Below are 11382 nucleotides of genomic sequence, written 5' to 3' on the forward strand. Positions count from 1 at the left end.
TTACTATAATGCATGAATTACTCCGGGTTGCGTGAACATGTCAGCAGATTCGTTTCCTCAACAGAGCTTTCAAAGGTTTCATTTTCTATCCATAAAACATGGACAACTTATTGCAACAGCTTTTTTTACAAAGCCAGCAATTATTTCCAAGAAAGATGTCCGATCTCTACTGGAAAAGGTTTCCTTATTCTAGAAATCACATAGATGGCTGCAGAAACAAAAACATCTCAGAACGCACGCAAAAATACTGCATAGTACGTGACTAAAGATCTGTATTCAGGAGGTGAATATCGCCAAACCACAAGGGCACCACATTCTGCAAAGCTAATTCTATAAAAATGGCAAGACCTCAAACAAAAAAAAAAGATAAAAGAAAAACACAGTTAAGAAAGATTTTCTTTTTCTTTTTTTCTTTTCTTAACTGTGGGAAAGAAGAACTTTACAGAGAAAAACACAAAAGGGCATCCTCTATGGTTCCGAATTTGAACAGGGTTTTGATTAGTTTTGAAGTATACCACATAATGCATCCACTCGCTGTGCATCAGTTCTTCACAGCTTATCCACTAAAAGCCAATATAAGATAAATAGAAGAACAACTGCATTGAAAAGCAAAGATATACGTTACCTTTGAGTCTAGTAAATAGTTGTAAGGCATAAAAATAATATCTGCTTGCTGCTTCAGGCTTCGAGAAAGATAATAAGGACAAGCTCTGTTGGAAAAAAAAAAAGTAGTACAAACTATGAAGTAATACTTGCAGAAATATTAAAAGCGCATTCATGTACTATGTTTCATACTCTCGAGGGTTTCTAATCAACTTCTTAAGGAGTTGAAACTGGCACATTTCATTTTTAGGGCAGGTGGTTAGCTCTATTCACACAACACAAGTAAAAAGAAGTGTAGAAAATAATACCTAGCTGTGCAGGTCAACAGAACAAAGAAAAAAGAAATTAAAGGAGCAAGAGTGGCATTCATTACTGCATTACCATCCCACCCCTTCAGGCTAGAAGGAAATGCTGCACCAGACTATTTTAGGTCAATACATCAGTCACCTCATCCTCTTAGATCTGAAACAAAACTGCAGTACCATTTGTCATGTCAGATATCAGCAGCCTCTGCTCAAGCGAGAAACAAAATATGGGTGAGCCTGACTCTGATCCGATTCAGTCTTTACACAAGTAACGATTGAAATAAATTGCTGTATGATGAAAACGGCAGTAACAGAAGTTAAGGCTTTAGTGCACACGTGATTTTGTTGGAAGCTGTCTCTGCAGCGTATTTAGCCACTCCACTTCGCCCTCATCATTGTTCTGCTACTTTAAGTGTATGTCAAGTTCATACCAAGGTATTAATAAAAATGAGCAGAGAAAGAGTTTTCACTATTTTCACAAGTAAGGGGGAGGAAGGTCAGAGGGGATCATTTACCTGTGCTTGTTTCCATTTTTAACCAAGTCTTCAATATCCATGATTGAGTCAATCAGCTCCTTCTCTGTACTCTTTTCTGTGAAAAATTACATTACAACCACAAGCTTAGCTAAAGGTATCGCACAAAGATTTGTTGTTACCCCGACCATCACGCTCATCCACTTCCTAACGTTTCACTCCGAAAAGACATTAACACAGAGCAAAACACACGCACAGGCAGATTCTGCCAACTCTTCCAAACTTCTCTACCTGCCTAGCGAATCTCTCCCTCTCCAAAAAATAGGGCTTTACTTCCACAGCCAAGCTCACCTTCCACATTGTTGTAGAAATGACAAGCACGAGCCATCACTTTCATTCGGCACATGTAGATCTGTAAAATATAGCATATCTTAGCCAAGAGCAGCACAGCTTGTCAAGCACTGAAAGCGTGTTAAGGCATGAGGAGATATCAGTTTTCTGCAATACCAGCTAATGAATAAATGCTAATCACCGTTCTTCAGTTTTAAAATCATGTGTCCCTCTGTCCACCTTAAAAGTTAGGCTCTCTTTTATGCAGCACAGAACACTTGGATGTTCAGAAGAAATTTTGTTATATTTTGCCACTAATACTTCTCAAAACAGTAATCTTTGATATTACTTGTAAAAATAACAGGTAAATCAATGACTGAAGCACTATTTTGAAATTACTGTCGCTCTTGAAAAACACTTAAGTGGCAGATCAGAAAGTAAACTGCAAACTATTTACTCTCATGTTCTACACAATGACATCCTCCTCTGGATGGAAAAGGCTACCAGAGATTCAGAATTATATTTTGCACTCACAAAACTAGAAACTAAGAGTTCCTCGAAACACATTTAGAACTACTGTCTTTCCCTACAGCCTCCAGGAGTTAAACAACGCCAGAGTTAAGAATTACACGCCATACACCAAAACAAAAAACCTCCGTGTTCTCACTGTGCTTGCTTTCAAGGCTCTGTTCTCACCTGCATGTGGTTGCTCTCCTGTCGCTTCACTTCAGGATTGATGCAAAGCTGCTCTCTGGAACCCAAAACACATATCTTTGGTCTGTTCAAACAGAATAGACAAAACTGATGTTAAAAATAAGGCAAGAAAGAAGAACACAGGTGTACGTGCCTAGGTTGGGTATAATATACCAAAAGCGAAAGGTTCAGGAGAAGCAGATGAGCCCAAAATAAGGGTCAGAATCAGAAACAGTAAGTAAGTTTGTTTGTAACAACTACATACGTTATTTGACTTTATGGTACTGCATTTCTCCTGGTAGCAGTGGGTGGTAATAAGCAGCAGTTTACAGCAGGAGGTACGGAATAGCAGCTTACATCCTCCACTATGAAATCTGGGTTGTGCTACAACAGTTCAGCCCAATAAGCTGGGGCCTGTCATCTACCACAAGCTATTCCAGAGCTGGCTGTGGTGTTAAGAGTAAGGTTACGACAAGAACTAATGCACTACAAACATTCGCAATACCCTTTTTGCTTATTACAAGGCTGTATCTTTACAAAAAACATAAACAAATGATTACTGCCTGTCCAAAGAGCTCAGTCAACACACTGGCATGTCAACAGCTGAAAACGGCGACAGACATTGGTATAGCAAACCCACAAAGTTCTTCACAGATTTACACCAGCCTAAGGAATTCAACTTTGTAATGGCTTCCCACCGCCTTAAAGAAATGCCCCATAAACAAAAAAGGGGAAAAAAAAAGGAATTTTAGAGTAAACGTGTAAAGTAAAGAAGCAAAACCAGACCAAATTCAGGAAATTCTGTGATTGAAGGAGATAAGAGAAGCTGTGAAGTATGAAAAGAAAAACCACAACCAACCAACCCCAACAGCAAAGCAATCCAGGTTCTATACATGCACATTAAGAGAACTAAATTTCAGTGGATACCAGTGTTTCACACATTCATCCACATAAATTCAAACAATAACTAAAGCAGATGGGTTTCTCCACCTTTTCTTTGAATAGGAACATTATCCTAAATCATATTTACCTGTAGACTGTGTTCTTTAGTTCGTTAATGACCTGTGTAAGTTGTGAGTGAGTTCTGGAGGCATAAATTATTTTGGGAACATCGGTGTAATACGCTGCCAAATAGAGGAGGAAAAAAAAAAGCAGAAAAACATTATTAGCATGGAGAGAAGAACTAGAGATATTATTAGCCTCCTTTCCCAGCTGGTACTATGGTAACAGTTTGCCTTGTAGAGACAGCGAGAAATTTTGTCATCTAACTATTCACACACATAAAATGAGCTAAATGAGTTCCTCATGTTCTAAGAAAATATAAAAATACGTAAAACACCTTTAAAAATCTATAAAGAGGTGTGAAACTGTGCTTCAGCTGCTAAACAATGGCTCCATCGCTTTTATAACTACTGTATTACAAAAGACAGATAAAAGCAAGTCTTCAGATAAAAGCAAGTGTTCATTAACATTCCTGTACTGCCCCTACGGAGCACAAAAATCGCAGCACTTACTCGGGATATCAGCATCGGTGGCAGCATTGCCCCAGGACGACATGGGTCTCTCCGGAAAGAGTTCCACTCCATTCATACGCTGCGCAATTTTGCGGGCTGAGATAGTATCTTTGAAGTGTTCCCGCCAAGCCAGAGTGGAACACAGCAGGCAGAGGGTCTTTCCCGTGCCTGTAGGGCTCTCCAAAATGCCATTTACCTTCTTTATTGAAGAGAAAGAAAATAAAAAGGGAAAAACAGAGCAATTTGGAGATTCAACTAGAACAGGTCTTTGTGCAGTACTTCATCTTCCTCAGTAAAAAAGCAATCGCTACTTGGCAAACTCTACCACACGACAGAAACACACACACATTCCCCACATCAGGTTGTTATAAATGCACCACCTGCAGGACCCTCCAATCAACTTAGCGAGGCCCAATCTAAAACCAAGAGCCAGATATTATCCTTTATTCAGCAGAGGAATTCTTCATTCTCCACTCTTAGAGCAACTAGGATGCATCACGTTTCAGCAGAAAATACATGAAAATATTAGAAGTTATTGGGGGGGAAAAAAAAAACAACCAACCCAGAAAGTGGCTCTTAGATGACAGACTGCCAGTTTCCTTTAGAACTAAGAGTATATCCCACATCACAGCTCAGGCAGAAAATTTTCCAAGCACTTTTAATCACATAGTCCTACTGGATGTTACAATTTTAAAGTGCATAAAAATACTACAAGTTGCAGAAAAACTAGCAGCCAAGCTCGCGCTGCCATGACAATTCGTGTTCAATTATACTGAAAGAATTTCTATAGAGAACAGGCTTACAACACTTTTACTTTAAAACGAGGAGGTACCAAGCAGGAACCAAGCCACTACCCAGGACACGGAGGAACGCTGAGCCAGTGGAAAGCCAAAGCTTCCACAACAACCTTGTTTGATCTCCTAGGACAGGGACCACGGAGATCTGTTAAACAACTCCAGAACAAAGATAACGACTGTAAAAAACATTTCCTTATTTGGCATTCATTAAGGTTATCCTATCGTAGCTAAAACGATGAATTACACTAATAGCCCAAGGACTAACGAGACAAACCCAAAGCCCAGGTATCCAAGGACAGACTGCGTGAACGCACCGACTGCTTGCTCAGCTTTTCTTCCTTTCCCCAAGTTAGACAGAAACATCCTACCTATATCCTTACTGACCGCCACTCGCACGCTTCTGGGCTTTTAACAACCATATAGTAAAATAAAAATACAGGTAAGAGGTCAGAGAAGATTTGGAAAAGGCGGGATACGGACAGCAAAAAGCCAACTTGAGTTGTGACCACCTCATTTTAGAGAAGTCAGGTTTTGCAGCCAGTAACTGGACGGCAACTCACCTTCTGCAGGCACTCCAGCACCTTGGCCATGTAGGCCTCCTGGCACTCGTAGGGCTGGAAGGGGAAATCCACCGTGATGCCGTTCAGCGTTACCTTGGGCATGGCTCCCGGCGAGCACCTGCGAGGAACCGCAGGCCGGGCCTCACCCTGCCGCCCCGCCGGGGGCAGGCAGAGCGACCGACCGGCACCGGGGCGGGTTCATTTGCACGACGCGATGCCCGAAAGCCCGGGTTTCACCTCGTATTTCGGGACGGGACGTTACCAGCGGACCCGCACCGCAGCCCGGGCTCACGGCTGGCGGGGCCCGGCCGCGGCGATGAGGAGGAGCCGGCCCAGGACCCCCCAGCCGCTCCGGTGCGGCGCGGCCCGGCCCGGCCCGGCCCGGCCCGCGTCCCCCGGCCCGCCCGGCCCCGCGTCCCCGGGACCCCCGGCCCGGCCCGGCCCGGCGGCGGTTGCCATGGAAACGCGGCCGGCGCAGCGGCCACCGCCACCCCTCACCTCCCGCTCCGCCGTTCGGAATCCCCGCGCCTGTATCACGTGCCCACCCCCCGCGCCCGCCTCCTTACGCGCCGTACGTAACTTCCGCCGGGCGCTCTCGCGAGAGTTGCGGCGTTGCCCAGGGAACGGGGCGGGATGGCGGCCGCCGGTGGGCCCGACCGCGGCGGCGGGGCCTGGGCCGCGGGGGGACCGGGGAGCGAGCGGCAGGGGCGGACTGGTGCCGTCCCCTGTGAGCTGCTGTGGAGGCCCCAGGGGCCCCGGGCAGGAGGGGACCGAGGCCGATGGGTTTGGGCCCTGCCGGGCCTGGAGGGAAGCGGGACCCGGGCCTGGGGAGAGGCCCCCCGTCAGACGCTGGGCGGGTCAGCTGGAGGGTCCCTCAGCCGCTTCCCCGCGCTGTGCCCGGCGGGGAGGCCGAGGTTTGGCCTCGAAGAGGCAGAAGATCGGCTGTTTGGTTGCCGAAAGCAGCAAAGCAGCTGCCATTGCGAAGCCTCTCAGCCCTCTTTGCTTCCCCAGAGCCTGTGAGCGCTCCTGGGCAAGGCCCGCCCGGGCCTGGCCTTTCTCCCCTTCGTTAACGACTCGGGAGCCGTGTGAGGAGTGACGCCCTCGACCGGCATTTGTCTCCAGTGCGCTGCTGTGCTTTGTGCTGCACGTCCGCCTCCCTTCAGTGGCACTGCGTACAGAAGGCAGGACACTACAGGATTCTTTGTTGAAACCCTCAGCGTTTAAGATATGAGGGTTTCTGTGTCATTATGCTGAGCCTTGTAGCTTCTGCATTAAGAACAGTAATGAATTCTGACGGGTATCTTTTGTTAGGGGTGAATGTGCTGCTCCTTTGTTCCCTGCTTTGCTTCAGCAAGATTCTTTCAGCCTTCGGCTCCCTGTCAGCGTATCCCTGCACAAGGCCAGGAGCGGCTGCGTTGGCGTTTCAGCGGCTCAGCCTGAGGGTTGGTTCCACGTGTGTGTGGTTGTAGTGAGCTCGGAACTGCTCCGGATTGACGGATTACTCAGTTTGTAAAACTCAAGTGTTTTAATAAATGGATAGACAAGGTTTACCCAGATCCCCAAATTTTGCAGAACCACATTTTATGCAGTTATACGAGGAAGAAGGTAGGAAGAAAGCGTTTTACGTGCATCTCTCGGTACTTTATTGCTGCATCTTACGCTGTTAGGTGGTTACTGCGTAGGGTAGAGCAGGTTGTGGCTTGTTTCATTGTAACTTTAAAATGCCTTTATTCCTAGCAAGCTGCACAGCTTGTTTGTATGTAGAAGTGTTATAATATTTAAAGAAAAATACCTATTAAAAGGAACAGACCTTAAACTTGAGCGTATTATCTAATCTCTTCTCTTCTCCGACTTCTGGTGCGTTCTCTGCCTTCCAGGTGTTCGGGTAGGGGAGCTTATGGGCGTTGCTGGTTTGGTTGCCAGCCTTTACACTCCTTGAGCTGAACTTGCCTGGGTTGTAAACGGCCTGTAATCATAGCGAGCGGGCCAGCGAGCCCTGAGTTATGCCCTCAGCCTTCGCAGCGCCACGCAAAATGGAACAGCTGATTTTGCTCGTGTTCCTGACTCTGTGACCTCTTTAACTTGACACCAGGTATGCAAAGTTGAGCTGCAAAAGCAACGATGTCGTAAAGACTGTAAAAGGGGAGGGTGGGATAAGGTATTTATAATGGAGCATAAAGGTTTAAAACTCATCATAAATATATGGAATACTGTGGTGTTGTTATTATTTCCTGTAAATATATCTTTCCTACATTGAAGAATAATATCAGTAGCGTATCAAATCAGAGTATTTTAACTGCTGTGTAAGCAGCGTTGATGGAAGCAGCGTTACCTTCCAAGAGGGAAGAGCTGGAAGGTTACCAGGCGCAGGAGGGAGCGTGAGTCAGCAGCTGCGCCGGTGTCCAGGGCAAACGTGAGTCAGCACCGGCTGAGCGCTCTTCGTCCTTCGGAGGGTTGGTCCTCTGCACCATTTACCTTACTTGACCAAGGCTGCAGCGCCAGCGTTGGCGCGTCTGTCTTCGTCGTTGCTATGCCAGTTTCTTCTAAAAGCTGAGAATAGAGAAAACATTTTTGAAGTTTAAAGAGAAAACATTATTTCTTATTCAGGTTGCAAAGGAATTGTAAAGGTTTACTGAAGCTACAGCATCTCTTTATGTCGGTATACGGACTTGATAAAGGCAGGCGTTGGTCTTACACCTGGATTGTCGTTCCGGGGTTTGGCTCCCTAGGGAAAAACCCGAGTTCTTACAAGGTGAGAGATTGGCGAGGGAGAAGAGGAGAGGTTTAAAACGTTTGTGGGAGCGGCACAGAGGATTGTACGAAAGGCCAGTCCCTACACCCGTAACGGCCTCTACGTGCCAGCCCAGGCAGCAGGAACCAGGGCACCTCCGCTGCTCGCGCCTTAGTGATGGTGAAGATCTTGGATGAATTATTTTTCATTTGAAGTGGTGCCTTCAAGGAAAAAAAAATTACAAAAGAAAAACCTTGGAAAAGCTATTTCCTTAAACTCTGTGGGGAAGTGGGTGTGTGGGTGGCTGAAGCAAACTGCAGAGACGTTTCTGCAAGCAGAACGCTTGCGCGGTGCGGAAGTACAAAGTGAATAACGGCCATTTTTGTGCAGAGGCCGCCTAGGCAGGATCTCTCTTCCCAGACAAGCAAGAATCTTGAGGAATGGGACAAAAGAGTTTGAAGAGTCACAACGACCGGCTGTGGAACTCCTGCGGTTCGCAGGAAGGTTATTTTTCCCCTTTTGGATAGGAGAGGATTAAGTTGCCGTTCGTTGTCTTTCTGAGGAGATGTGATGGTTCCCATAGCAACAATCGAAAACTTTTGTTTGACCCCAAAACTATTTGATTCCTTTGAATCCTGATAATCCAGAGCCTTCCTGTCCTTTTACTGCCGGGAAATAGCAAAATAGCTTTCCACTTTGACCCTCCAATTTGAATCACGATCACCCTGTTATTAGGGAGGTGTGTAAATACTCATTCACAGATGAAGAAACCGAAGCAGGTGGGATTGGTGATTGGTGGAGGCCAGACGGGAACCACTGGAGCGGAGCTCACAGCTTCACGTGTTCAACATTTGCTGCTCTTTACCGTTTGCAGTTGCTCGGTCGCCTCGCTCGGCACTGCTAACTTTACGTACACACAACACCCCTCGTAGCTGGGCAGCCCCCAGGGTGACCGGAATTCCCGGCTTCTACACCTCCGTGACTGAATTAGTACAACTCTTCTTCCTGATCCAGATCCTTCGTACAACCTGGCCTCGTTTCTCAAGTACACACCATAAATACTAAAGAGGAAACCTCAGAATAACCCTCTCGTTCCTTTTTGCTTCCAGGGAAACAGTTTCCTGAGCTAGTGCTGTGTTGCTGTCACTGATTTCTCTCCCTCAATTCTTTTTCTCCTTTCTCTTGTATTATTTTACAATTTCAGGGGGTTGACTGCTGCCCTGTGTGGAATTTTTGTTGTTATTATTGCTTGCCAACTAAGGCAGCTTCTCCCAGCTTGAGACTGCAGATGGTACGGGCAGCCCTCACGCCGATGCTGTGGCCTGGGTACCGCGTGTTAGAGCCTCCCGTATCGCAGCCCGTGCTCTTACTTTCAGACCAGATGATTTGCACCTTTCAATGTTATTTCATTAGTCACCAGGTAAAATCGTTCCCCACATATTTCTTGTCGCAAGCTGTGCTTCTGCCAGGCTTGCAGCCACGAACAGCGATAGAAAGTGTGCCGAGCCCGTGGCCCTTTTGGTAACAACCACAACTTGCGAACGAGCTGCCCGAGGTGAGTGTTCCCTGGAATGAAACACGAGGATTGTTCCAGGGCCCTGGTTTGGGATCTGTTGAAGACAGAATCGTTTTGGGTTCTTTGGTCAGATTGGGAATTTTCTTTTTTTTTTTTTTTCCCCTTCAAAGGACACTTCAGTGCTTCAAAACCAACAGAAGAGCTGCCGTTAGCAGTTTGCACCAGTATACTGTTGTAGACTTGCATTTTTTCAGGATCGTTGAAAGCATGAGTTATTGGAAGAAGCCCTTCCTATGCTGAAAGACATCTAGGAATATTTAGTTGTTAAAAATACCGAAAACATTTGCAATAACGTAGTGAAAGAAGGGCGTGCCACAAAACCAATGTCTTTGCTGATTCTCTATGAAAATCTGTTGTTTCCTGATAGTCTGCCTGGTCAGATGTCGCGTGCGAGGACGGCACGGGGCACCGTGGCCAGATACTCACTGATTTTCCCAAATCCCTGTCTTGAAAAAAATACCCAGTGCCTTCAGACGCTGCCTAGTGAAAATCAGGGAGACCTCGAAAAGATAGTTACATGTAAAATAAGGAAGAAACATCTCCCGGTGTTACAGATGGATCCAGAATTAATTGTATTAACATTATTTCTATGACAGGCTATCTAGAAAGTGTGAACAATATTGGAGCTACAGCGTGTGATGCGTGGTGCAGCCACAGAAATCCAGTCTGCTCAGGGTTTCTCGTGCCGTGTATCCCGCTGGGACACCTGCCATGGCACCCTGAGAGCATTCCGTGCCCTTTTCTGAATAAAAGGAATAAAATGCATGCAATTTATCCCAGAAGCTCCAGAATATCGCAAGAGGTAGGCAGAGCCTCTCGGGTCTGGTAGGGAAGTCAAAGCCAGAGCCCACCCTGAATAGAGGGGGGAAATGATTCCAGCGCTCAGGTGCCTGGGATGGCTGCCTCCATCCATTAATGGGGAGTGTGGTTTTGAAACACGTACAGTTCAGCCTGCTGCCTTCAAGATAACCTAGAAAGTCTTAGAGATTCAACCCAAGGAGAAAATAGAGCGAGCTGCAACTACAAAGCAAGCCTCGGACAGAACAGGGAGCAGTTAACGGTAATAAAAAAGCTCCTGTTCCAAACAAGCATTGAAGATTTGTGGATAGTGTTAACATTATTCTGAATTAGACTTATTTTCTATATATATATATATTTTTTTTACATACAGTGTTGAGGGAATAGGACACTTGGAGATTGGGGGGAAAAAAGGGAAATCTTTGCCTTTTTAACTGAATTTAGCAGGCGCTGTCTGTGGCTTCTGCCCCCTGGCCAAGCCAGAGCGCCGGCAGCTGCGCCAACGACCCGTAGTTCCCTGCAGCCGCTGGAATTGTTCGGGAGCGTCTGCATTGCAGCGTGCTGGGAGATTTGGGGTGTTTTCAGCCGGAGGGGATGCGCAGCCGGCAGGATAACGCGTGGCGTGAGAGGGCCGGAGGCTGGGAGGATCGCAGGGGATCGCAGCCGCAGGCCCCGAGGTGGGGTCTGTGCGGCCGCGGTCGGACGGGTGCAGCTGGCGACAGGGACTGGGAGGGTTCCTTGGTCCCAAATGTGTGTGTGATGCTCTAAAAGCACAGATGCATTGGCCCCTAGCAACAGCCACAAGTGGAAATGAGAGAAATGAGAGAAATGAGAGAACAGAAAAGGAAAAGAAAAGAGGTCCTCATGCCTTGGAGGTGGCAGGGAGAAACCCAGAGAAGACCCATTGAAATCAGAAGGCTCCATTCTGCTCTTCCTCCTCTACTTTCACAGCAGTTCCCCGCCCCAAACTGCAGCCCCTTTTGTGCCCCAGTGCTGGTGCAA

General features: G+C 46.7%; 1 protein-coding gene and 1 long non-coding RNA gene across 5 annotated transcripts in view; one reads left to right on the forward strand and one right to left on the reverse strand.

Annotated features, from left to right (window-relative positions):
• The window catches only part of RTEL1 (regulator of telomere elongation helicase 1), a 51407-nt gene extending 45588 nt beyond the window's left edge, over positions 1–5819 (reverse strand). For 2 of the 4 annotated variants that reach the window (XM_087750147.1, XM_087750144.1), the window contains exons 1-8: positions 5774–5819; positions 5276–5393; positions 3919–4117; positions 3435–3528; positions 2408–2489; positions 1733–1793; positions 1424–1499; positions 626–710 (exon numbers count right to left, since the gene is read on the reverse strand). In XM_087750147.1, the coding sequence (XP_087606273.1) occupies positions 626–710; positions 1424–1499; positions 1733–1793; positions 2408–2489; positions 3435–3528; positions 3919–4117; positions 5276–5377 (699 nt within the window). In that variant the 5' untranslated portion in view covers positions 5378–5393; positions 5774–5819. Of the gene's footprint in view, positions 1–625; positions 711–1423; positions 1500–1732; positions 1794–2407; positions 2490–3434; positions 3529–3918; positions 4118–5275; positions 5518–5537; positions 5608–5773 lie in introns of those variants that run through there. The other 2 variants (XM_087750146.1, XM_087750145.1) reach the window with 2 other exon arrangements.
• An 83-nt stretch (positions 5820–5902) lies between these two features.
• LOC148056569 (uncharacterized) lies at positions 5903–10109 on the forward strand. The gene is made up of 4 exons (XR_015703047.1): positions 5903–6880; positions 7153–7367; positions 9211–9561; positions 9693–10109. It is a non-coding gene; the product is annotated as an uncharacterized LOC148056569 (long non-coding RNA).
• The last annotated feature ends 1273 nt before the right edge of the window (positions 10110–11382 follow it).

Source organism: Nipponia nippon, unplaced genomic scaffold, assembly GCF_047370975.1.
Source record: "Nipponia nippon isolate SJK-2023a ecotype South Korea unplaced genomic scaffold, ASM4737097v1 scaffold_13, whole genome shotgun sequence".
NCBI classification, from domain to species: Eukaryota; Metazoa; Chordata; class Aves; order Pelecaniformes; family Threskiornithidae; genus Nipponia; species Nipponia nippon.